At 51.0% G+C, this 27,105-nt stretch overlaps 1 protein-coding gene across 5 annotated transcripts in view; it reads left to right on the top strand.

The window, feature by feature from the left end:
* PAX2 (paired box 2) overlaps positions 1-23,047 on the top strand; it is an 82,311-nt gene extending 59,264 nt beyond the window's left edge. For 2 of the 5 annotated variants that reach the window (XM_064269448.1, XM_064269445.1), the window contains 5 exons: positions 749-924; positions 3,157-3,283; positions 20,036-20,137; positions 22,314-22,400; positions 22,867-23,047. In XM_064269448.1, coding sequence (XP_064125518.1) covers positions 749-924; positions 3,157-3,283; positions 20,036-20,137; positions 22,314-22,400; positions 22,867-22,943 — 569 coding nt within the window. In that variant the 3' untranslated portion in view covers positions 22,944-23,047. Of the gene's footprint in view, positions 1-748; positions 925-3,156; positions 3,284-20,035; positions 20,138-20,286; positions 20,376-22,313; positions 22,401-22,866 lie in introns of those variants that run through there. The other 3 variants (XM_064269446.1, XM_064269444.1, XM_064269447.1) reach the window with 2 other exon arrangements.
* The last annotated feature ends 4,058 nt before the right edge of the window (positions 23,048-27,105 follow it).

The following is a 27,105-nucleotide window of genomic DNA, read 5'->3' as shown; positions in this document are numbered from 1 at the left end:
ACGGTAGCTCGTCCTTGGTGGGGGAAGTCTCCACTCCCTGTGGAGACTTAGTGGAGGAACCAGGCAGCCAAGGAGCCTGCCTCTGACTGAAGCCTGAGCCCGAGTCCAGGTTAGAGACAGAGGCATAGAGGGTGGCCAGGGCCCAAGCAGCAGCCACAAAGCCGCTGTTTCTAGTCCCTGTCCTCCTAGGTGTTTCATGGCTCTCGTGACACCTGCTGTCTTCTTGCTCTGTCTCTGCCCCGGCCACCCCAAGTGAAATGCCTGTGTGTTGCTTTCAGAACCTCTCCTCCCTCAGTGGTGAAGTTAATTACTTCACCCAGGCTCCATGTTACACTCAGCCTCGGAGATTTGATGATTTTCAACCCTTGGAATCAGTGGAACTGAAATTCATCTTGGAGCCGAGTTCAATTCTCCACAGGCTCAGTGATGCCAGTCTGAGTCACCCAGCTTCTCCCTGGGGACTCTGGCTGGGCGAGAGAGGGGGGCCCAGGGGAGACACTCCCTGGAAGATGGCCTCTGGGAGCCCTCTGACTCCATCTCTGCCCACTCCTTCCCCCACCCCACATTTTCGAATCTTCCCTCCTCTTCTCGTCCTAGGTGCTTCCGAGATTCTGGCTGCCTCAGCCAGGTCTCTGAGGCATGGCCAGCCTCTTAGGACAGAGTCAGGTACCACCCCTTTGCCCATTGTGCCACTCCTTAGCCTCTGCTGGACTGGCACTGATGCTCCAAGTGTCCGTGTGTCCTCCAGATGTGTCCGAGGGCTCAGTTCCCAATGGAGACTCCCAGAGTGGCGTGGACAGTTTGCGGAAGCACTTGAGAGCCGACACCTTCACCCAGCAGCAGCTGGAAGCTTTGGATCGGGTCTTTGAGCGTCCTTCCTATCCCGACGTCTTCCAGGCATCGGAGCACATCAAATCAGAACAGGTGAGGAAGGTGCTTCTGTTTGCAGAGGTGGAGAGGAACTGGTCAGAACGAGGCCTTTCAAGAATTTGCACACAACTCAGCCATGTGCATACCCAGCAGGGCATGTGTTACATAGGGGACATCAGGAGTGTGCTGTGTGAACTTCCTCTTGCAAGAACACTATGGTATAGTTAAGAAGTATCATTATGATATGTAATAGTTAGAAATGATGGGATCCACATACAAGAGTATGGTCTTGGGGTAAGTCTTATCCTTTTCAGGGCCTCAGTTTCTCCATTTGTAGAATGACAGGCTTGGATATAGTGGTCTATTAAGTCCCTTCCAGCTCTACCATTCTGTGGCTCTGGCATGGAGTACTCAGGGACATCCCCTTGCTGTGTTTCTTCCCCAAGTCCTCCTAGCAACCTATAGCAAGTCTGTGCAAGCCCGTGGAGCTCTTGCTCAGTGTCAGCACACTCCTGTGCCAGCCTCCTGCTGCCAATCCGGCTGTCCAACGTGACCACAGGCAGGCTGGCTGCTTACCATCCAGACCCCAGTCTTCCTGCAAATGCAGAATAGTCCAGAATACACAGCATGGGACACTCACACGCCATACCAGCACAACACACAATGTACAGAAACATGGCTCCTAACTAACTCCTTACATGTACATGTGCACATGCTTACACACCTACATGCTCCCTCCCACACACACTGACTGTCCATAGTACTCACAGTCAGCCACATGGAGCCAGAGGGTAAGTGTCTCTAGATCACCAACTCCACATACATCCCAGCACACACCTCCACCCACACATGGGTAGAGTGCCCAGGGCCTCACTGGAAAATCCAGAATCACACACCCATTCCTTCCACAGGTCCAGCGCAGGCCAGGCCCACAACCACAGCACAACACCATATACTGTGCTTACCCATGCACACGCACACCCACCAGCCAGCTCCCAGGCTCCACGCAGCACAGTTCCGCTCTAAGACTGCAAAAGCTTCCAGGCACTAGCCTTCCTCCCCGCCTGTCCTTTTATCCCATGAGCTGTTTGTCTTCATAAAACAAAAATCAAAAGTCTTTTTAAGGTGCCCTGAGCCATAAACCAACAAAGGAGGAGCCGGCCAAGGCGGGCGGCTCAGTGCACCCTCCCTGAGTCCCCGGCTGTATTACAATGAATAACCTTTATTTACTTTCATTAGACTATTAAACACCAGCACAGTCATTTTTCCCCCTGAAACTCAGAGCAGGGCCCATAAAGCAAATCTGAAGCCTAATTGAGTTCATTTTAATTTCTCTCCGATCACAGCGAATTACTCTGGTGATAAATCAGGGGGCAGCTTCACCCCCAGTAGAAGGCCTAATTTGCAGCTAATTACAAAACTGATTTCTACAGGAAGATCAATACGAGAAGGAATTGGAAATGACGAGGCAATCCCGTCCAGCCAGGGAGGGGAGGGGGCCCTCTGGGGGGGCCAGGAAGCGGAAGGGAAAAAAACGGACCCGAAAGAGCAGAAAATCAGTTTTAATTTAACGTAATATTAATCAGAGCAACTTTTTCCTGCTTTGTGCAGGCTCCTGGTCGGCCCAGCTCTGGGGTCTGGCTTGGCGGTGGCTGCAATAAAAAGGCAATTACCCGAGTGTTTCGGGCAGGACACCCTTTCAGAGTCAATGACTGGCCCCCTCCCACCCTTCTGTTAGCCATGTGGACTCTCCCCCTCCCCAATTTCATACCCCAGTGCACAGGCAGAGAGCGAGGGGCCCGTGGGGCTGTCTTTGTTTGTTTTTAAAAAAGGGGCGTCCGTACCCGATCAGCCAGCCCAGCAGTGCCAGGCTGGAGGCTTCACCAGGCCCTTCCCCCAACCACTGCTTCTGCCATCAAGTCATGGCTGGTCCCCCTTGCCGAGGCTCCCCACCTCAAGGTCCCTTAAAATACCCCTCAGCTCTCAGCAGGGAGTTCCCACTATGCCACCCTGCCCTTGGGGCTTCTTAGGCAGGAGATGCTACAGAACTAAAAGGGTGCCGGATAGCCACCCATAATATGTCTGCTGCACCTCCAGCTTCACAGCCAGGTCCACCCCCACCCGCCATCATATGCCGAGCCCGTCCCCTGGCTCTCCCCTCCCTCTGCCAGGCCAGCTCCTTCCACCCCATCTGGGAGGGTTCCGGTCCTCCTCCCCATCTGCACACCAAGCCCTTTCTCTGTGTGTGCATCAATAGAGAGCTGTCACTTTTCTCTCTCCTCCCAGGGGAATGAGTACTCCCTCCCAGCCCTGACCCCTGGGCTTGATGAAGTCAAGTCGAGTCTATCTGCATCCGCCAACCCAGAGCTGGGCAGCAATGTGTCAGGCACGCAGACATACCCTGTTGTGACCGGTAAGGGGGATTCCAGGAGAGTGGAGGCACTGCTTTCAATGGGGGTACCTCAGCTCATGATATTGGGGACCTGGTGTGATAAGTGAGCCACCCATAACATCTGCAGGGAGAACAAGCTTCCAAAAATGAGGGTGCTTCCAGAACAGATGTGTGCAGATGTGGGGGGGGAGATTGTGGTGAGGATGTCTGTGGGCTTCAGCTTGGAAAAGTATCTTAGGGCCAGGAGGGGCTACGGCTGGTTCTTTCTGCCTATCCTTTTAATTATGGTCCTCTTGCTAGGGCTCCTACAGGAGAACCCAGGCGGTACATGAGCCAGGCCAGCAAGAGCGGAGCATTGGTTTCAGGTGTCCCGCCTACAGGGACCTCTCTAAGTCTCCTGTGGGACACACTTTCTCTCTGGGCAGTGTGAGTAGCCGTGCCTTTGAGGGCATGGCACCAATTCTGTGAGGCTGTAGGAAAGCACAGTTCTTCCAGCACTTCTGCTTTCCAGAGAAACTGCTGAGCCCAAGGCTCACCTTACAGGCCAGGGAGGCTCAGGCCTGACCCTAGTCCACTGCTGGGTGAAGGGCAACATGGCCAGGAGACTCCACGGGCTAGAAGTAGCAGGGGCAGCTCGAGTAGAAAGAGGCTGAGGCGTGGCTTAAGAAAGGCCCAGCTGAGCAAGCCCAGACCGCAGAGCTGTAGGCTGGAACTCCTCTGCAGAAGAGTTTCCGGGCCAGGAAAGTGCCCAAGTGGGAGAGACACACATTGAGGTGTTATTAAAATTCACCTAATTATTCTGGAGACACTAAAGCCAATGTGCCGTTTGTTCCTTGGGAGACAGGATGATTGAGAAGGGTCTCGGAGGGGATTGGGAGACACTGAGGCGTTACCTACCGATTGAGTAACGCGGAGGCGGCCTGGGGACCTGGCAGTGGGGCTGCAGGCAGCTAGCATCACAGACAGCAGCAAAGACAGGAAGCAGGCACAGCCCTTGCTGAAGGACAGGGCCCTGGTTACGACATGGAGCTGATCTGTGCGTGACTGAGGCCTAAGCCCACCAGGGGGCTTGGGAAAGCCCTGTTGTTAGCCTTAAGAGGGTGTCCTGGACAACTCTTCCTTCCAGGCCTAGAAGGAGTTGAGCTTTTTGGCCAGGCAGTCAGAGTTTGGGTTCTGCCGGTGTTGGAGAGCTGGATGGGCTTTTAGGTGACAACCTTAGCTAGGTTAACTGGGTCAGGATACAGCTGATTATCATATGGCCCTCCTTAACCTACCTTGGACATGCTGACCTGTTGGGTGTTCTGACCAAAGGCGGACAGATGGTCCAGACCAGCCCACATTCCTCCTGGCCTACTCAGAGGTACAGTGGTCACTTCCCAAAGATGGCCCACCCTAGGCAGCTGGCCAAAGAGAACACAGGGGACTTTTCTGTAACCCAGCCATGCTTTCCTATGCCCAGGGCCACAGCCCAGGAGGCAGGGACTTCCTGGGGTAGGCCTCTGGCTCTGCCGGGTAGGGCTCCTGTTGCAGGAGAGACACTTGGGCTGGTGCAAGAAAGTGCTTCCACCTTGAACATCCCCCACCCGCCTCCCCCCCATGGCCCTGGAACGGTCCCAGCTCAGCCTGGAAACATCTCCGGCTGATCCATCTGGATCCAAGTGTGAGAAAAGTTCATTCCAGACCCAGCTTGACATTCCCAGGTGGCAAGTTAGCACTAACATCTCAATCTGTATGCGACATTTCAATCAAGCGAGGAGTAACAAAAGCAGAACCATTAACATTCGGAGCTGTTCACCAGTGGTAATGACGGGGAAACTCGCTCAGAAACTGGAAATTACCAAAAAGAGAGAAGTGTGTGGAGAGGTGGGGGAGGGGAGGTGGGAGGGGATAGGAGTGGGGGTAGGGAATGATTTTTCTACACTTAGGCCAAGATCCAATGTTTGGATTAATGGTGCCATTATCTGAGAAAGGGCTGCAGATTATGCTCATTCTTAAAATGTTTTTGCTGGCAATTAAATGGCTGCAGTTATTGATCTTTGTTGATTTTATGTCCTCCTAATTTGCATAATCTATTAAAGATGAATGATTCATGATGTGTTTATTATGGGGACAAACAGAATTTGCTGGAGGTATTGTCAAGGTGAGCAATGGGGCAATGGCCAGAGACTTCATGGGCCATCTCAGAGTGGGGTCAACAGTTGGCCTTAGGGCCAAGACTTTGTGGGTGGCAGAGAGCTATGATACAAGGAGAGCAGATACAGGAGGTAGACTTTTGGTGAGTTCTTCTAAAAAGAGGTTGGCATCTCTGAGACTTGGCTCCAAGCTAGGCTGCAATATGGGAGACACTCTAGGTGTATTTGTAGGAATTCCACTCGAAGATTCTTTAAAAGCTTATTTCCTTGGAGAATAGTAAAGGCTTTAGTGGAGGAAGAAAAAGGGAGGCCCTTTCAGGTAGGTGATTCTGGCCAGGTGTATGCTGAGGGTGAGAGAGCAGCATGGTCATCCCTGTACCCACAGCCTGGCTTAGTCATACCAAGGTGTTCAGGATCCTACTTCATTCCCCAAGTCTCAGGCACCCAGCTCATCTTCCCCAGGACAGGCAGCTGAGGCTGCAAACCTTAGGGGATGAGTCCTGAGGACCCTGGCCCAGGAAGTGCCCTATCCCACCCTGAAGAGCCAGACCTTATTGATATTCCTGCCACCTCCTGACACTAGAGGCTGATTTCAAACTTCACCAGCCACTTGATGCAGCTGTTCCACAAGGTCAAAACTGAGAGGAGAGAGGAGCCTGGGCCATTGTGGGAAGGGGAGGGTGGCATCCAGTGGTCCAGGACACAGCTAATCACATTGCAACCTAGGGTGGCTGCCAGAGGCTGGGACTCAGCCCGATAGCCTTCCCTCCCCACCTTCCATCACGGAACCAAGGAGAGAGGCTGATTTTTCTGGGTGGAGTTGATAAGTTCTGCCGAGATTTTAATTTCACTGCATCACAACTCAGCAAGCTGCCAAGTCAAGCTGGTTATTTAAATTTATCACCCACTTTCCCTTCCGCCGCTGAGCTGCTTGAGCTCAGCGGCATCTCTTCTCTCCAGCCCACTGCTCTAGGCTGCTGGTCTGGAACGGAGCCGAGTCTTCTAAGTGATAAGGAAAAAGGGACAAGCTAGGGGAGAGCATGGGTCGGGGTAGTCTGGCCCCACCCTCCCTCAAGTAGGCTGGCTGTGGTTGGTACCTTCCACCACCTTCTTACCCCTCTAAAGGACCCAACAGGGGGCCGCTATCAACCCTTTGGAAGTCCCAAATTCCAAGGACCTCTGGGTCAGGGCCTCCTCAATGACTTCTCTGGCTCTGACTCTGTGCTGGTGCCTCCATCCCGTAAAGTCTCCCATCACTGGTGGAAAAGACACCCGTTCTTCACTGTGACCTCCACACCTCCACCCCTCCCTTTCTGTGCCTGCCCAGGCCTGCAGTGATAAAGGAACATGGGAGACATGGCCAGGGATGTTGACTAGGGAGGAGAAGGTGAGAACTAGTTTCAGGATTCCAAAGTTATTTGGAGATGCTTCTGAGTATGGTGCAAGGCCACCCTGAAGGTGACAGCAGATTCCCTACCCTGGAGCCCAAAGGGAGCTGGAGGGAGTCAGTGGCTGTGCAACGGCTCTCCCTGCTCACTCAAGAAACCGAGCAACACGTCAGCCCCTGGAGCTGCTGCACCAAGCGGGCTTCACTGGCCTCTAGTGGGCATCACTGCCAAGCACTGGCATAGGCTTATACAAATGTAGTTCTTGCCACCTCATTTTAGTCCCAGGGAGGTTATAGAGGAATGAAACTGATGTGCGGAAACAAGGCAGGCTAAGCTTACCAAAACAAGCTGGATGAACCATAACAACAAAAACTGTTACTCACAGCCAAGCCTCACTCTCTACTTACCAGAAAGAGAATTCAAAGCTATGGCAGTATGCGAGAGACTTCGAGGGTATCACATCAAAGGGAGACCCTAGTAGGTGGACATTGGGTTTGTAACACACCAGACAGGAGACACACCCTTGGGCTCAAGAGAAACAGGAAGCTAGAACTAAGTTACCCTGCAGAAAGCCAGGAACAGAATGGGACAGTGATCCATGAAAGGGAAAGACACCAACTCATCCCAATGGTCCAGAGAAGCAAGTGAGAAAAATAGTGTCACCATGAAAAATGGAGACCCTAAGCCTGAGCCACACCCTGATTCAGAATCACAATATTATACCATGAATATGTTTCAGGAACCCCAAGTTAAGAACTTACATAAAAATTCATCCAAAATAATAACCCACTCAGAAGTCTTAGCAGAAACAAAAGCAAACCTGCTCTATAGGGACATTCTATAGCTCAGTATAAAAAATTACACACCTCATGTGAATACAAACTGTCATGAGGTAGAGTTATGGAAGCAATAAATAGGACAATTAATACCATCCAAGAACTAGAAATAATAGAACAATCCAAGTGTAACTATAAAATAGGCATGTTTAATACTGTAAAAAAAATAAGAAGTATTTGTTTTGTCTCTGTCACAGATCCAGATCCCAGGTCCCCTTGCCTACCACTGCTCAGCAAATTGTCAGATAATGGAGATCAAAAGGGCAAAGAATGAGTTTTAAACCTGCTCCTGAATACCACACCTAGGGCTTACTGTTGGGGGTGGGGGTTGGCGTCTAGGAGCCATGGAGTCCTGGTGACTCGGTGGTTAAGAACTACAGCTGCTAACCAAAAGGTCAGCAGTTCGAATCCATCAGCTGCTGCTAACCAAAAGGTCGGCACTTTGAATCCACCAGCTGTTCCTCGGAAACCCTAGGGTCGCTATGAGTCAGAATCGACTCCACGCAATGGGTTTGGTTTGGTTCAGAGCCATGGAAAAGCTGAGCCTCAGGCAGCCCTGAAAGTAGCTCCCAGGCTGCTAAGCCTCACCAGGGAATCTTACCTTTCCTTGGGAAAATGTCTGAATATGGGAGACCTAGGGTCCCTGTTAGTCGGAATCAACTCACCAGCAATGAGGTATTTTTTCAGGGACAGGACAGCACTTTCCTGGTGCGGGACGGAGAGTGGTTTTATTCGAGAGCTTGGAAGACACTTCTTTTAATGCCTAGAGACTGCAGCTCTGAAAGTAGCTGTAACTAAGATCCAGAAGGAGATGTGGAATCTGCCCTAGAAGGAAGTCCCCAAGGCAGGGAGAGGAAGCAGAAGATGCTCGTCTGGAAACTGGCAAGTTTGAGCAGAGGCGAGGGAGGCCCGGGAGCCAAAGTCAAAGCTGAGTACAGGGCTGGAAAAGGGGTGTGGGCTCAGCTTCTGAGAAAGGGGTCTGGACTCTTCAAAGCTCAGACTTCTTACCCACATCTGGGATGACCTGAAAAGTAGCCTTTTGGCAGATATTGGTGTGGACCCTCGGGAACCCAGGGTCTCCTCCTCCCACTCAGGGAGCCCCAAGGACCTCCAGGAACTGCCTCTTTCCTGTAGTTACCAACCCCCTTCCATCCAATGCAACTGCTTTTCCCTCCATAAAACAAACGGCTTAGCCCTTGGCCGGCCCCTCCGGGGGAGGAGAGGGCAGTAAAGGCGGAGAAAGGCTCCGGAAGGCGGTTGGGAGTCTCCTAGCCTTGTCTGTCGGCCCAAAGCTCCTGATTGGTGAGAGGAATTGAGGGCGCAGATATCAGAGTTCTCTTCAACCTTGAAAGGAGAGGGCTGGGGCAATTTTGGACATGCAGCAAGTCAGGGGACCTTTTACTACAGAGCACCCACCAGCCTGAGACCCTTCACTTACGCTGCTGAGGCCCAAAGGAAAGAGGCCAGCCTCTGCCCAACATCCCTGATGCCTCTAGCCACGTGCCCAAAGCCTCTGGCCCCCAGACCTCAGCTCTGATTTAATTATGGGGCATTTCCATAACAATGAGACATTGACAGATAATGTGAGTGCTCTGGGCCTGCAACCTAGGGAGTCATTGGATCAAGGCTCTTTCCCTTCCTCCTTATCCAGTCCACCTCTAGAGGAAAATGAGATTGAAAAGAAGAGGCACTAATCCATTCCAGAGTTTAGAGAGTCAGGCCAAATTTGAGCATAATGAAGGCTGTAACACCGCCCTCCCCCTCACAGCGCCGACCTCATGTCCATGTCTGTGTCCATCAGCCATCCCAGCGGTCATGGACAGCCCTCCCCAAGTGGGTGCCATGGGCAGAAACACATGTGGCTGATAACTGGGCTACAGAGGCGAGGAGAGTCGGGGGAGGATGAAGAAGGGATGAAGTGGGGTCAGGCACCTCAGCGAAGATACAGTCCTGTGCTCTTCTAAGCTGATCTCAAGTTGGGCAGATTTACCTTGGGCCTGTGCCTTTCTTCTCATCGCCTTCCTTCATCTCTTCCCTCCATTCATGAGACCCAAAGGCTGAGTATCGCCAAATGGTCTGTGCTTGTTCCTCCACAGCATGGTCTCCCTAATTCATTTAGAGATCAGGAAGAGAAGCCAGTCTGAATTTGAATCAAAATATTTTCAAGAAATCAATAGTCTTTATTTCAAGCCTGTACCACAGCCGATTCAGGCTAACAAATATTTGCCTAGTAGATAACACTGGGAATTGCCTTCATGATTAGTTAGGTTATAGCACCTTTCAGCTGCTGTTAATATTGTTTAGAGATGCTCAGTGTTCCCCAAAAACGGGTTCTCCAAAAGGGGGACCCCCCCCCAGCACTAAGCTTGTTTACTCCACTATTTGGCACTTTCTAAGAAAAGGTTGGCTAAGTAAAAGTAAACTTGGTCAATCCAACCTTTTCTAAATGACAAGAAATCCTAAACAGTGGTGTCCTAATGCTGTTTAATGAAAGTAGCAGTATGTGTTGGGACCAAGGGCTCAGAAATGTCTTGGTGGCCCCAGAGCTACCTAGACAAGACCCAAAATTCTGCTTCCCTCAGAAAGTCACCCGCCCCCAGGGTAACAGGAAGACCCCCCCACCCCATCCCCAGAATTATCACAGTCCTTCCTCCCCTCACTAGTAACTGTAGCCTCAGGACAAACAAGCCAGTGCCTTTTTAACCCTGAGCTTTGGGAGGCAAGCTCTGCCACTATTGTCACTTCTGAGAGGGCTTTGCATGCCTTCAGCCTGGAATCCTCCCCTCTCCTCCTGGTGGCAGTCGGGCTGGCAGGCAGGCAGGGAGGGAGGAAATCCTGAGGCGGCTCGGAGAGCAGCCTAATGCTCTGGCAGCTTAAGTGGCCGTTTTCCTTGGGATTAGGGTTTCACTTACACAGAGTGCCTGAAAAACGCTGCGCTTTCGGAAGGATTAGAGCTGACAATTCAGTGCTCTCAGAGAACAAAATAAAGCCAGAGAGGAACTGGGGGACCTGGAGTATCAGGAGACTGTGCAAACAAGCTTAACCTCTGCCCACCCAGCACGGGGGTTTCTCTTGCTCTGAGCCCATCAGCGAGCCTGGGCCCAGCCCCCTGAGCACCAGCACCTGCCCAGCTCAAATCTTCATTTGCAATTTGCTAATGGCTCCAGGGAAGTCAGCTAGGGGACGTGAAGAGAGCAGAGGGCTGAAAATGTCTTCCCCTCTCTCTGAGTCTCAGTTTCTTCCCCTAGAAAATGAGGGAGCTATACTAGAAGATAGCGAAGTGGCCTTTCAGCTCTTTGAAAATGCGATTCTCCCCAACACTCCCTAGCCTTATCCCAGGACCCTGAGCTTGCAGCTCCACCAAAGTCCAGTTGAGTAGAAGGAAACCACCTCCTGTGGAGCCTAGGGCCAGCAGGCTACACAGCCCAGAGGAAGATAGTGTGCTGGGAGGGGCAGGGGTGGGGACAGCATGACTGGTTGTGTCCAGCTGCTTGGCTGTCGAGGTGCAGGCCTCACTGAGCCCATGCAGGTCTAGGCAGCATCCTTGCCTAGGACACACCAGGGACTAAAGGTCCAGCTGTCAGCAGGAAGCAAGATCAGCTAGGACAGCAACCACCAGAGCTGCAGGCACAGTCTCCCCTGCTGGAACCTAAGAGCAGGCCAGCCTCGGGTTGAGTGTGGGGCCAAGATGGTGCCTGGGGCTGAGGGCACAAACCTTTGGAAGGATTTGGAAACCTGGAATATAAGAAGCAAAATGAACTATGTAGAAAACTCTTTCCCTCTCCTTTTAAAGCATCCTTTACAGGTTGAAAGTTTGTTACTTCAGTGTATCAGGTATCACCTAGATGGGCCATAAAGTGATCAGAGTTGGTATAGTAAATGTGAGTGTACAGTATATTTAGGCAGTAATTACAAATGTAATAACGGAGTATTCTTGTAAGTATTACAGATGTTTGTCTCAGTTGAGGCAGGGACTGCCAGCCTTGAAGAAATCTAATGTCTTCATTTTCACCACGTTATGAGAAGCAGACAAAATTTGAGGATAAGGCAGTAAAACAAGAGTTATGTTTTCTGGCCTTAGGGTCCTCCACCGTGTCAAGTGGATAGCAAAAGTGCTCGCTTTCAGAGAAAGATGCTGAAGAAAGGCATCTCTAAGCTCAATGAATATAACTTTTGCTGTATAAATCTATGTCTAATAAGTCTCGTTGTCCAACCCATCACTATCAGCAGCTTCAGCTTTTTCAGTGGCTTCCTTTTTATTATTTCTTCGGTCTTCTGAATGCTGACATTTTCTTTGACTTGAGAGGAGCCGCCGTGTTCCTTCACATGCTGTTCTGCTGTTCATTATATGATCTTGTTTATTTGTATGATTCAAGTACTTACAAACAAAGCAGGGTCTTATGCAGAAGAACAGGGGTGGTTTTTGTTTTTTAGAAATCAAACCAGTTGTCCTTGAGTCGCTTCCAACTTACGGCGACCCCATGTGTGTCAGAGTGGACTGTGCTCCATAGGGTTTTCAATCACTAATTCTTGGGAAGTCACCACACCTTTCTTCTAAGACACCTCTGGATGGACTCAAACCTCCAGCCTTTCTGTTAGCAGCCTTGTGTGTTAACTGTTTGCACCACCAAGGGGTTCCTTTTTATAAAGCAGTGCTTATTAATCTTTTTGAGTCATGAAGACTTTTGCGAATCTGATGAAAGCTATGTGCCCTCCCCCCAGAAATATGTGCATAAATAATATCCGTAACATTTGACATACAATTTGACATGAACCCCCTGAAATGCATCTGTGGAATCCTGTGGGATCAATGAACTTCATATTAAAAACCTTTGCTGTAGAAAATAGAAGAATCTGAAACAGACAAAAACAAGAAGCAAAAAGGTGATCTGTTATAGGAAGGATTGGTTTAGCATGATGCTAGGTTATTTTCCTTGACCAAATACCTATTTTCTGGGTCTACAATATTTGAGAATCTCTTTCTAGAACCAGTTCCCAAGCGTATTGCTTATGCTGTAGTCCAGGTGCTGCCGTCTACTAGCTAGTATTGGACATAATACTTAGCCCCTCTGAGTTTGTTTCCTTATCCGTAAAATGGGAATTAAAAACAGAGCCCATACCATAGGGTTGCTGTGAGGATTAAACGAGATCACACACATGAACTATTTACAGCAGTGCCTGGCATATAGCAGATAGTCAATGAAGGCTAGCTAGTAGTGTGTACAGGAAGAAACACAGCCCTGCCCTTGAATCTTAGACCTGATAATTAAAGTAACATGAATTATCTTATAACTAAAAATTTCCAATTTCTTAATAAAGTCATTCACTTTGCTTTTCTCTGTGCTTGTAAGAGGAGCTGCACTTGGATTCTCCAAAACAGTTGATTTGATCTGGCCCATTTGGTAAGGAATGCCTGACGAAAGTGCACTGTCTGATTCAGATGTAGTGATTGCTGTAGAAATTGGCTTTAGAATCTTCAGGGACTTCTGCAGTTGAACTGAGAAGCCATCCTCATCAAGTACAGTGCTTCTTACACTTCTGGGTACTTTAAGATTCTCAACTACTGCCATTTCTTGAAGAGCCTCTTCGTTTTTTAGAAAACTCTCAAAGGAGATTAATATTCCACCCCATGGAGTTTTACTACGGAGCTTCAGTGTCAGTATTTTATTCTTTGTGAGCTTTTTCTCTTGCCTCATCTTAATGATAGTGGCAACAATATGAGATTTGACTTGTCAGATCACTTCTTTTCTTCTCTTTGGCTCTTTTTGGGGGAGTATCTGGTTTATGTTATCATTAAAAGGCAGTGTGGTATAGACCTGGCTTCAGACTTTGGCTGTATCATTTACTAGCTGTGTTCAAGCCATAGGAAAGTCACTATGCCTCTCTGTGTCCCCATTTTCTTACCTTTAAAACAAGGAAGTTAGACCTGTTGTTTCAAAGGCTCTCCCATCTTTAAAAACTTCATAACTTCAGGAAAGTCCCTGGGTGGTACAAACAGTTAAGGCGCTCAGCTGCTAACCAAAAAGCTGGAGGCTCAGGTTCGTCCAGAGGCACCTTGGGAGAAAGGCCTGACGGTCTACTTCTGAAACATCAGCCTTTGAAAACCCTATGGAGCACAGGTCTACTCTGACAGACGTGGGTCGCCATGTGCCGAAATTGGCTCGGTAGCAACTGGTTTAACCTTAGGAAGTAAGTATCCAACATGAAATGCCCACCCTTCTGTAGCAAAATGTGGATTTTTTGCCATTTGTGATTCCTGGTGCTGTTTCCTGTTACTGGCATTGTCAGTGAGCAAAGCAAATACTTTACTGCTTCCGGTCTTCTATTGGATGGCACGTATTTTACAATTGCTATATTCTGCCAAGTAGCTGTTTTCTCCTGTTCCTGTGCCTTTGTTTGTTTAAAGAAGGTGGCTGTGCTATTTTTACAGTTTTAGAGTCCAGCTCCGCTCCCATTTGTTCATCTGTCTGTAGCACTGCAAGACCCAGTGCTCCGTCGATTCTTCCTTGCACAGATTCCATTACCCATTCATATTCGGCCTCTAAAAGAGGCTTGCTCAAAGAATGCTGCTGGGCAAATGGTATGACTGTCTTAGTAATTTGAAAACTTCCTGCAGTATGTGTTTTCCATTATTGACAATGGCATTGCAGAAGAATATATGGCTCTGGCAAAAGTTTGGTCAATTTTTCCTGCTCGTCAAGTGTCACCTGTGTACTAGTGAAGCCATTGAGAGTGCTTTATACGCAGTTGGTTGCACCTTTGTTGGTTCAGGGGTCCTAAGCGGGCACCTCCTTTGTGGTGCCACTGATGCTAAGGAACCTGTAGCACCAGGAGCACAGCTGTATGGAGAACATTAGGAACCTTGCATGCTTTTTCTTCATCGGGCCTCTTCTCTCACAGTTTTAAACTGTCTGCATGACACATCCATGCAAATTCAATTTTTTAAACAGAATTTGGAAATGTGCCCTTAAATCAACAGTTCTTTGGGTGACTTGCAGCATGTAAAATCCACTGCTGTTGTGTCAGTTCCAACTCAAAGCAACCCTAGAGGACAGAGTAGAACTGATCCATAGGATTTCCAAGGAACAGCTGGTGGAGCTGCTGACCTTTTGGTTGGCAACCATAGCTCTTAACTACTATGCCACCAGGGTTCCTAGCATGTAGGAGTTTCTATATATTGGAAGTTGGCCTTACTATTTTGCAAGAGAGAAAGCCAGTGGAAATAAACTTTGTAACGGAAGTGACTCCAAGTTAGCTAGAAACACTTTTACAATCATCCAGCCTTTCTTCCTCTCTCCTGAAGCTTGTTAGAAGATATTGTCACAAAACCTTAGATTATAAAGAATTCACGTGTGACAGGTTGTGGGGACCTTGTAGCTAAAAATCAGAATTCAGATGCATTTAAATTTCTGTTTATAAAGACATAAGCATACTTCTTTTCCTGGCTGCCCAGTAGATATTAAGATCATAGGGCCAGGAGATATTTGATTTCTATATATTTCTAGCTTCAAAATCTCTAAATCTTCCCTAATTCTCTTCTGTCCTGCGCCTTTTTTGACCAATAAGTGCCTTATTATTAATCTGTCTAGGAATTGATAGATACTGCTGTCATTGTCTGCTTCAGGCCCACTCACTGAGAGTCAGGAAGAGTGTATCTTTTATTTTATTTTGTTGTCATTGAGAACATACACAGCAAAACATACACCAATTCTATCCTTTCTACACGTTCAATTCAGTGACATTAATTACATTTTTTGAGTTGTGCAAATATTCTCACCCCCTTTTTCTGAGTTGTTCCTCCCTCATTAACATAAACTCATTGCCTCTTAAGGTTCCCATCTAATCTTTTGAGTTGCTGTTTTCACTTTGATCCAGTATAAATAATTCTCAAAAGAGTATAATACTCAAGGCAGACTTTTTTTTTTTATGCTTTAGGTGAAAGTTTACAGCTCAAGTTGGTTTCTCATACAAAAATTTGTACACGTTGTTATATGACCCTAGTTGCTATCCCCATAACGTGGCTGCACATTCTTCTTTTCCACCTCGGATTTCCGGTATCCATTCAACCAGCTCCTATCCCTTTCTGTCAAGGCAGACATTTTTTTACTAGTTAAGCTAAACTGTTGTTTGGCTTTAAGAAGACTACAGGGGATATTTTTGGTTTAAGTTTTAAAGATTATCTCAGGACAGTGGTTTCAGGGATTCATCTAGCCCCCATGGCTCCAGAAAGTCTGGAGTCCATGAGAATTTGAAATTCTGTTCTGCATTGTCCCCTTTTTGATCAGGCCTCTTCTATAGGATCTTTGCTGAAAATGTTCAGTAAAGGTAGCTGGGCATCATCCAGCTCTTCTGGTCTCACGGCGAAGGAGGCAGTTGTTCACGGAGGCAATGCCACACATTCCATGTCCTTCTCCTGTTCCTGACTCTCCTTCTTCCTCTATTGCTCCAAGAATTATATCTTTAATTGACAATAATTAAAAAAAAAAAAAGGCTAGTTGCTGTAGAATCACTGCCAACTCATACCAACCCCATGTGTATCAGAGTAGAGCTATGCTCCATAGGGTTTTTAATGGCTGATTTTTCTGAAGTAGAGCACATAGGCCTTTCTTCCAAGATGCCTCTGGGTAGACTTGAACCATCAACCTTTCAGTTAGGAGCCAAGTGGGTTAACCATTTGTGCCACCCAGGGACTCCTTTTATTGACAAAAAAAAAAAAACCAAACCCATTGCCGTCGAGTGGATTCTGACTCATAGCTACCCTATAGGACAGAATAGAACTGCCCCATAAAGTTTCCAAGGAGCTCCTGGTGGATTCGAGCTGCCGATCTTTTGGTTAGCAGCTGTAGCCCTTAACCACTGCGCCACCAGGGTTTCCTTTATTGACAAAAGAAGTCAATAAAAGAAAACTCACAACCAAGCAAATACAGAGTCTTTCTTCTCTCTCTCTGGGAGTCAGAGTAATCTCTTATTTGACAGTTGTACTCTGTTGTTTGTTTTAGAGTTCCAGGAAATGTACGATATTAGATACATTAGGCATGTATAGTGGGAAATCATTCTATTGCGTAATAAAGCTGAGTCACAAAATATATAAGTCCCTCACTAGAAATCTCCCATCATTTTACGAAAAATCATAATCCATTGTTGAAACTGCTTTTAGAGTGAAAGCAGATTCAAACATTTACATTTTGTCTCAGCCTTTGTCTCTTTAAAGGAGACCAACACATATGAAACAATTAGAAAACAACTATGGGCTAACTCATATGGAATTAGCTATAAATGCAATAGAGTGACAGAGAATTAATCAGCAAGTATTTATTGAGCATCTACCATGCTCTTAACCATGCAGGATAAAACAGAAGATCGGGCTGTACCCTCAGGTTGCTTACAATCTGTTTGAGGATGCAAGCCATGATATGAAACAACAGGGCTGATACATTATGAAATATGACACAGTAAACCGTGGGGCACAGAGGCTATAGAAGCTCAGAAGACAGAAACTTCCCTGATGGATAAAATGGTAGGGGTTTAAGGGTTTGAGTTGGAAGGAGAGGGAAACTTTGAGTAAAGGAAGGAGAAAACAACATGGCAAAAGCAGAGCACACAAGCCAGTGAAAACTGTCAAACTAAACCAGGAGGGGTGAGAACCACAGCTGAGAAAGCTGGTGGGAGGCAGCAGGTACGGTGGGTAGGGAATGGTAGAGTACCTGAGAGGGTATGAAAGCCTGGCAGTGTTTAGATGAGAATCAATAGTTTTTACAAGGCAAGTGGTGTGATGAAAGCAATGTTTCATGAGGACTAGTAAAGCAGCCACATTTGGGATAGACTGGAAGGGGAAGAATCTGGAGGCTGGGAATGCAAGTAAAAAGCCTGTGGCCAGCCAAAGGCAGGTACTTAAGAGCCTGAACTATGCAGGTGGTGGAGGAAGTGGAGACGGGACAGATTAACAGACAACACTAAGCAGAACTGGCAACACTTGGTGACTGCCTTCACATTGTTATTGTTGTTGTTAGGTGCTATCCAATCAGTTCTGGTTCATAGTGACCCTATATACAACAAAACAAAACAGTGCCCAGTCCTGTACCATCCTCACAATCATTGCTGTTTGAGCCCATTTTTGCAGCCACTGTGTCAGTTTATCTCGTTGAGGGTCTTCCTCTCTTTCATTGACCTTCTACTTTACCAAGCATGATGTCCTTCTCCAGGGACTAGTCCCTCCTGATAACATGTCCAAAGTATGTGAGATGAAGTCTCACCATCATCGCTTCCAAGGAGCACTCTGGCTGTACTTCTTCCAAGACAGACTTGTTCTTTCTTCTGGCGGTCCATGGTGTATTCCATATTTTTGCTAACATCATAATTCAAAGGCGTCAATTCTTCTTTAGTCTTCCTTATTCATTGGCCAGCTTTCGAACACACGTGAGGTGATTGAAAATATTACGGCTTGGGTTAGGTGCACCTTAGTCCTCAAAATGACATCTTTGCTTTTCAACACTTTAAAGAGGTCTTTTGTAGCAGATTTTCCCCAATGCAATACGTTGATTTTTTTGACTGCTGCTTCCATGGGTGCTGATTTATTTTCTCCGTTTATCATGATGTTGCTTATTGGTCCAGTTGTAAGGATTTTTGTTTTCTTTACATTGAGATATAATCCATACTGGAGGCTATAATTTTTTATCTTCACAGTAAGTGCTTCATAAAGAGGGGGAAAAAGGTGATATCAGGAAGGACTCTGAAGTTTCGGGTCTGATGGTCTACAAGAGGGTCAACAGAATTGGTGGTGGGGCGGGGGAGATGAATCTGCTTTTATTCCTGTAAGGTTTGAGGTGACAGTGGAACAGTTAATGAAAATATTCGGCAGGCAGCTGGAAATGCAGAAACCTGACTTGTGGTTTGGTATACTTAGGGAAAAATGAACCACACAGATGTGGTAAGATAGGGGCAAGGAAACATATATTTTGGAAAAGTAGGAGGTGAGGTCGTCTTCTAGGAGGAAGTGGCAAGGAGAGAGAGATACTTTGGAAGAGCCATCAGGAGGATGAAGACTAGGGCTCAACCGATGGACAGAAAATTAACTAGGCCAGATGGGGTGCATATGGTTAAGTGCTCAACTACTAACGGAAAGGTTGGCAGTTTGAGCCCACCCAGTAGCTCTGTGGGAGGAAAATCTGGTAATCTACCTCCATAAAGATTACACCAAAGAAAAACCCTATGGGGCAGTTCTGCTGTGTCACATGGGGTCACTAGGAGTCGAAATCAACTCGACAGCACCAAACAACTTCTTCCAGTCATGCCTTGCTATGCCAGGGGCTGAAACATGGAAGGGGTTGGACAGAAGCACTACAGTGGTAGAGTAGCACTGGCTAGAGAAGAGGGTAAAGAGAACCTGGAGAGGATAAATGAGACCCAGGGGAACCAGGAGTAGATAAAGAAGTAGTGTCTATGATGCGGACGTATGGAAGAGGAAAGAGGGCAAAATATTGTCATTAGAACTAGGAGCATGCTAAATTGCAAAGGCAGGTGGTCATCTTCATAGCAATGGACGGAGCAGACAAGGAAGGGAGGCCAGTCAGGTGCAGCTGGTTCCAGGAGATGTCTATGGATGTTCAGCTGCTCAGTATCCCTGACATTGACTATCTTTGCATCCTCCACTCCAGGACACTGCTAAGGAAAGCCCTGCATCCCACCCTCCAGGCTTTAGCTAATGGAGACCTCCAGGGACAGAAGTCAAGCAGCTGGTGGGGGCAGCAGATTTTGTTCATTGGAACTTGATCTGATCCACTTGCACTGTTGGCTCAAAGCCCCTGATTTGCTTCGGGGATGGTTTTCTATCATTTGAATGCCATAGACACTAACAGCAAAATGGCCCATAGGCTGGCTCCCTGCTCTCAACACCTGCCAGGCCCAGCACCAGCAGCTCCACTTGGAAAGGACAGGGGATTCCCAACAGCCCCTGCAGAGGTGGTGGTGGGTTGTTCTCCAAGACTGAAGGAAAGGTGAGGTATTAGGGAAGGGAGAGGTAGGAAAGATGATTGAGGTCCATTGGCTACTGGAGAGACCACAGCTGATTATCTTGCTGGGAAGGAGTGAAACCAGGTCATCTACCTCCCATCTCCGTCTGGGTTTGGGATGCAAAGAGACATAAGCAAAGGCAGACACATGCACACACAAATGCAGAGAGAGACTCAAAAAGCTACACAGAAGAGGAGCATACACACAGGTGATGACAGGCATGGGCATTTAGGTAAGAAGCTTAGACGCTTGCAAAGGCACACCTGGACCTGCTCATTGGAACACAGACCTGTCCACATACCCCCACATGTCTGCACAGGAATTTCCTTTCCATGGAGTAGCCCTGGTGTGAGTAGAGGCAGGCCCCTCTCTTCCAGGCCTCACCCCTTCCCCTTTGTGTTTTTCCAGGTCGTGACATGGCGAGCACCACTCTGCCTGGTTACCCCCCTCACGTGCCCCCCACTGGCCAGGGAAGCTACCCCACCTCCACCCTGGCAGGAATGGTGCCTGGTAGGTGACAATGCTGCAGCTGCCTAATCTAGGTGGGGGAAACTAAATCATGGGTGAGCTGCTAAGTGGTCTGTAGTCTGAGGCTAGGGGTGGAGGAGCACCAACATCCTTCTCCCAAAGCCAGCCCTGTTCTGTCTTTCTTTTCCTAGAGGCTGCAGTTGGTCCCTCACCCTCCCTCATGAACAACCCAGGGAGGGAGCCTGCAGAACTGCACCGTTGTGTGCACCCCCACTGCATGGCCTGGCCCTTTCACAGTGCACACCCACCCAAGCCTGTGCCCGGGGGAGCCTTTAGCCTCAGCTCCACCCTCAGTGCCCAGCTCACCCTAACCAGCTGACACTGCTTGGAAGAGCCTGCCCTGGTTTCCATGGAAACTTGGAGCCAACAACTATCTCCAGGGGCATGTCAGTCACTCAGCCAAAGCTCTCCTGGTCTGCAACAACCCACAGAAGACCAGTGTTGAGAACTGACCCCGCCCCAGAGAAGATGAAGCAGTCCCTAAAAAAAAAAAAAAAGGAAAGAGAAAAGAGGACAGGCTATGGCAGAAACCAGAGAGAGTTTTGTTTCAGGGAGACAAGCTAGAGCACCCTATATCTCCTCAGAGGATCCCAGGCCCTCATTGCTCCTCTGGAGCTCTAGCACATGCCTTGTTTGAGAGAACTTGCTTTGGGCTGTGTAGGTCAGAGGCAGAGGCTATATTTAGGGTCTGGTGACTGCAGGTAGAGGTTGTGCTACCACCCACCTCTCACCCCAGACTGAGAGCAGAGCCTCAAGCTAAAGAGAGTTGAAGCTCCTTTCTTATAAACACCAAAAAACTCTTGCCTTAAAGACGGTCAGACTCACTGAGTCTGCAAGCCACTTCTTCTGGCCACCCTTTCAGTGCCCTTTCCCTGAAGTTCAGCTCTCAAGGGGTGGGTGGGTGTGGAAGAGAGTTGTTGGCCCCTTCCCTGGCCTTCCATCCATTCAGGGACAGCCCTGGACAAGCAGAGCTTGAGGGAGTTGTGATGGCAAAGAGGGTGATTGCTGCAGGGTGTGGTAGGATAGGGGCTGAAAGGAGTTAGAGGAAGTGAGTAAGGACAGCAGGGAGATGTGGGTGTGGGGATTCTGGCCCAGATTTGGGGGAGGGAAAGTGGGGGGGGGGAGCAGGAGAGTCTTAAGGTGAGTGGGTGAGAAGTGGAGGCTGGAGAAGGTTTTGGGGAGAGGAGGATGAGAGAAGCCTGGGGCGGGTGGGGGTGGGGAGTCTGCAGGGAGGTGGGGATGAGGGGAGCTGCAGAGAGCTCATGGTGGCAAGGGGGGAGTCGTTAAACAGAATCTAGTGCTGATGAGGAAATTACACTTGTTTCATTAGCGATGGGGAAGGAGATAGCTCAGTTCCTCTTGGTCACAGTTGAGCTCAGAAGCTCATTATCCTGCTGCACGCATGCTTTCCCTCCTCGTCAATAAACAGGCTTTCCAGTGGCTGCGTCCCCCACCCCCACCCCAGCTCCCTCTCCAAGAGGGGCCCCTTCTCCTCTACTTAACCCGCGGTTAGGGATCACTGTAAACAGTCTGGGGTCACCACACAGGAGAAAGGGCGAGAGGGAAACCCGGAGGCCTGGCCTTTCTCTCGCGGAGGGAGGGAGGCTGCTTCCGACGGCTCCCAGCCCGGGGGGTCCGTGGCTCACCGCTCGCCCCGCGGGCAGTCCACCTGCTTCCTGCCACCTCGTTCGCCTGCGTGGAGGCTCTCGGATCGAGCCTCTCTAGGGGCAGGCGGGAGGGGGTGTTTTCCAGCAAAGCTCCCACCCCCTGCATGGGCACAGTACCAAGATGCCATCTTTAGGACTTTCTGGGACAAAGTGGCCGGAGCGCTCTTCTGCACCATCCTCCCCAAGCTTCCGCCCGCTCAGGCGGAGTCTACCAAACAGGCCTTTGCTCCCAGAGCAGCGGGGTGGGCGCACGGCAGCCGGGAGCAAACCTTTCCTGGGCGGCTCGAGCCCCTCCTCAGGGGAGCTCCGGGCGGGCCCGCAGGTCTCTCCACGCCGGTGTGCAAGGCCCGTCGATGCTTTTGGCCTTCCCCGGCCCTTCCCACGCGGACGCAATTGATTGCTCGCCTCCGCCTGGCCCGCATGCTCTGCCCACTGTACCGCGCCTCCGGCCGGGCTCTTTGGGGCGAGGCTGATTCCTCTCCTCCCCGCAGGGAGCGAGTTCTCCGGCAACCCGTACAGCCACCCCCAGTACACGGCCTACAACGAGGCTTGGAGATTCAGCAACCCCGCCTTACTAAGTGAGTACGCCACCTGGCTGGCCGGCGGCTCAGCGCGCCCATCCGCTCGTCCGCCCGCCGCGCGTGCCGGGCAGGGGTTCCGCTCAGGCCACCTGACCTCCGCGCCCGGCCCGGCCCGGCCCGGCCCAGCCAGCTTGTTAGTGCAGCGCCGAGGCCCCGGGATCCCACGAGGACGCCCGTGCCTCCCGCTCCCCCTCCTCCCTCCGTGGTCGCTGGAAGGTTCTGCGCCGCCCTCGCCCTCGGCCCCCACTGGAGTGTCGACAGCCGGGCGGCAGCGGTCACCGCTCGGGTCCCTTTCCCCGCCCTATGAGCGCAGGGAGCAACTGGCCCCGCCGCCCAGCCAAAGTCTCCAGCCCCAATCCCGCAGACCCCAGGCCGGGGAGGTCTTTTCGTTGCTTTTCTTTCCTTTTTTGTTCTCCTGTTTGTCCTCTCACCCAGCCCATTCTTCTCCTGTGTTAACTTCCAGGTTCCCCTTATTATTATAGTGCCGCCCCCCGGGGCTCCGCCCCTGCCGCTGCTGCCGCTGCCTATGACCGCCACTAGTTACCGCGGGGACCACATCAAGCTTCAGGCCGACAGCTTCGGCCTCCACATCGTCCCTGTCTGACCGCCCACCCCGGAGGGAGGGAGGACCGACGCGACGCGATGCCTCCCGGCCACCGCCCCAGACCCACCCCATCCCAGGACCCCGCAGCCCTTCACAGCGCCCGGTGGAAGGCGGGACAGGACCTGCGGCGCCGCGGGCGGGACCCTCAGGCGGGACCCGCCTCCCCTCCCCGCTCGCAGCCCCTCCCGGCCTGCCTGGACTCGCGGCCGCTGGAGGGCCGACCCGCGCGCCCAGCCTAGCCCGACCGCCCGGGGCAGGTCCGCGGCCGCGCGCGCCGGACACGTCTCTGTGACACACAATCAGCGCCGACTGCAGCGCGGCCCATTCCCCGCGCAGCCTGCCTGGGACACTCGGGCGCCGGGAGGCTTCGCCGGACTGGCTGGGCAAAGAAATGAGGAAGAAAACGATTTTCTGCAGGAGGAGGAAGAGCCACCTGGCGAAACCCCGAGGGAAAGTGCGTTCCCCCTGAGCCAGCCGGACTGTCCCCGCCTGCCTGCTGGGGAAGGTGGAATGGGGCGTGGGGGCTGGGTTCTTGGGGTGTCAGGTCTTTCCAAGGTTGGGAACCGAGGCGCCCAGGGCCCAGCAGCCCGCCCAGAACGAGCCCAACGCTGGGCTCTTCCCCTCTCCACCTGGACTGCCTCTTTCTGGCCCAGGCACCTCTGACGACGTGACTCGGCTCTCCACCCGCCTTGCCCCGACTTCGGCGTCTCTTCCATCTGCCGGCCTCCCAGTGTCCTCCCCCTGCCGGTCCTTCTCCCCTCCCACTACGCCCTGCATCTCTGCCCCCTCATCGCTGCCCCACCGGAGGCTCTCCCGGGCCCCCGCAGGACCAGCTTCCCTAGGCCGCAGGCACTGGTCCTTCCTGAGCAGTTACTTGATGATCCCCTCGCCCCAGCCCCAACACAGACTCAATCTGCCGGTGGCAGGAAGCCGGTCCCGAGCTGGCGTCTGACCTGCTGCGGGGTGGAAGACGGGGCTGCCACGCTCCCGCCCCCGGCCTCCTCCACCGGCAGGGACTGAGCAGAACAGCAAAAGGTCTACGTTTATTTAATATGATGGTTTTTGCAAAAAGGAAAAAACAAAAACCCAACCGGCTGATGCTTTGTAGGGAGACGGTGTGTGTCGTGTGAAGGCGAACCCCGTGTATATAAGCCCGCCCTCGGCCCCGCCCCGCCAGGTAGAGTCCCCGCCGCCCGCCGGCCCTGCCTGTAGATACGCCCGCTGTCTGTGCGTGAGAGTCGCCGCTCGCTGGGGAGGGGGGGGGACACAGCCAAACGCCCACTAAAGCACAGCACGTCCTGGGGGAGGGGGGCATTTTTTATGTGACGGAAAAAAATTACAAAAGAAAAATCTCTATGCAAAACGACGAACATGGTCCTGTGGACTCCTCTCGCCTCTGCTTCGTTGGCTATTTCTCTGTAATTCCGCGTTCTCGCTCTCTCTTCTGCATCTCTTCGCGCCCTGCATCTCTCCCCTTTCGCCATCTTTCTCCCTCGGCATCTCTCCCCCTCTCTATCCCTGTCTCTCTGTCTGTCTCTGTCCCTCCTCCGGCCTCTCTCCCAGCCCCGTCCCGGCCGCCCGGCCTCGCAGGCTTACAGGGGGCCACGCCAGCCTCCCCAGGCCGCCCCCTCGCGGCCGGGCCTGGCGCGCCCTGGGCCGCCGGCGGCCGGGCGGACCTGCCCCGTAGTTGCTCTCTCGGTAGCGGCGATGCGCCCTGCATGTCTCCTCACCCGTGGATCGTGACGACTCGAAATAACAGAAACAAAGTCAATAAAAGTGAAAATAAATAAATAAATAAAAATCCTTGAACAAACCCAAAAAGGCTTGGAGTCCTCTCCCAGATCTCTCTCCCCTTCGAGCCTTTTTATTTGAAAAGGAAAGCGAGAAAAGAGAACAGTTCAAGGGAACTGCCGGCGCTCAGCCAGGACCCAGTGGCCTTAGCAGGGACGGCAAGGGCGCCGAGGTCCGGACTCGGAGGCTCGGCCTATCCCAGTCCACGTGGGGCTTGGCTGGGCAGGGGCCTCGGACCTGGGACCAGGCCGAAACCCTCGAAAGGTTTCCCAATGGTTCTGGTCTACTTGGCCATTTTCAGCGCGTCGGTTCGTTTTGATTTTTTTTTTTTTTGTGCACATGAGAAATAATAATAATAATAAAATTTTGTATGTCACTCCCCATGACTCCAGGTTTGTCTTCTCCCTGTCCCTGAAACGGGCCTCCTTTCGCATTGACCCCCAACAACTCCCTCAGTGATTTACCCAATTACAGCTCCACTGCGACTCCCTGCAACTCTCTTGCCAAGGCCTCCCCAACCTCCTCCCCCTCCCACCCCTGGCGGAGGCTGCACGCAGCAAAGACCCAGACGAGCTACCCTTTCAGTAGCCACTTTGCCCCACTCCATCTCGCCCTCGGGGCAAGGAGATGTCGCTTTCTGAAACGCGGAATAACTCGAGTTACGAATCTATACCAGCCTACTGCGCTGTTCCTGCTACCCCACTCCCACACAGATTTGGGGTGCAAGCTCTCAGACCACGAGAAGCCCTCTCCTCGCGAATTTGGGGGTCGTCTGCTGTCCTACTCGCTCCCTCCGCTCGCGGGCGGGCGTACTTGCACCTGGGCGCATTCGCGGAGTCCGCGCGGAGACGCCGAGACCGCCAACGGCGGCAAGTTTTCTCGCTGCTCGGTAACTTCCCTCCCCAGCTCACCGGCTCTTGTTGCAGCGCCCCGGATGCCCTGCGGTGGGCAGGGCTCAGGGAGCAGCAACTGAAAACTGGTGTGCTCTGTGGCGCAGTTTGGATGTGTCCCGGAGAGGCGGTGAGGGCGCCTGGGTCGGTCGATCAGTATATGGGCTTCTGTTCGTCTGTGTGGGTCTGTATGTCCCTGGGGGCTCTGGGGACGAGGTGTGGGAGAGCCGCTTGTCTTTTAATGTTTCCATGCCAGAGTGACCAGTGTGAGTGAAGATCTACGTGTATGTTCCTGTGTCATTGTCACTGTTTTGGAGGAGGGTTGGGTGACGGCCCAGGACCATCCGCACTGCATTGGAGATACCTGGAGTAGGGTGCCTCTCTCTCTTGCCGGGTGCCTCTCTCTCCTGCCGGCTACCTCCCAGCTCTAGCCGTCCTTTTTTGTGAGACTAAGGAGATTTATCTTCTCCCCCTGTGCCCAAACCTCGGAGGCTCAGCTTCCATCCCAGCCTCCTCCCACTTGAAGGGCTCTTGCAGCTCTGAGTTTCCAGTGGTGGCTAGGGAGGCTGCAAGCAGGGCCTGGGGACAGACTAAAGAGTGAACCGCTCCCCTTGGTTGGAAAGCTAGTGCCTCCTACACACCTTCATGCCACCAGGATCTCAGAGGCCTTTCTTTCCCCAAGCTAATTTGCCCACCTTCACCCATACCATGAGTGGCAATACAGGGAGATATGCAGGACCCCAGACAAATCACCAAGCCCCAATCAAGTTCACCTTCTCCCTTTTCCCCCTCATACCCCTCTCCTATCCCCACCTGTGCCTCCTCCCTGTTTCTCATCTCAGCAAATGGCAGTACCATCACCCATTGTCCACCCTGCCCTCTGCTGCCCCTCCTGACCACAATCTCCTAGAAGAGTGATCTTCGAACTTTTTGGATCATACGCCATATCAATGAAAATAATTCAGGTAGTGTATGCCCAATGTATGCATATTTACTTATTTACAAATTCCATAAATGTACTACTGGACTGGACTAACATATTATGAAACATATAAAATATACAATAGAAAAAGGATAAGATTTGAATATATAGAAAGGAAAGTTTTAATGTTCTCACGCTCCAGGGGATCATCTCGCATGCGCTGGAAGATGTATTCCCCAGTTTGGAGATTCTCCTCAGAGCCATAAAGACCCAGCATGGCAGAGCTCCTGACTGTTGCCTGATGCCCAACAGATGAGTTCCTGGAAGGTGTCAGGCGCTGGGTGGGTGTAAGGTAGCCCAGTGAACACTCCCCTCATTGTATGTAGTAGGTCGCTTAGTCCTCAGTGCCTGGCTTTGCCTCCAGGTCCTCCACCCCCACCTGCCCACCTGGGAGCCCCGTCCTGCCCAGTACATCAAATTGGGAGCCAAGGTCTC

The sequence above is a fragment of the Loxodonta africana genome, chromosome 16 (genome assembly GCF_030014295.1).
Source record: "Loxodonta africana isolate mLoxAfr1 chromosome 16, mLoxAfr1.hap2, whole genome shotgun sequence".
Taxonomy (NCBI): domain Eukaryota; kingdom Metazoa; phylum Chordata; class Mammalia; order Proboscidea; family Elephantidae; genus Loxodonta; species Loxodonta africana.
Note: the sequence above shows the minus strand (reverse complement) of the source record. Positions and strands in the feature narration are given on the sequence as shown.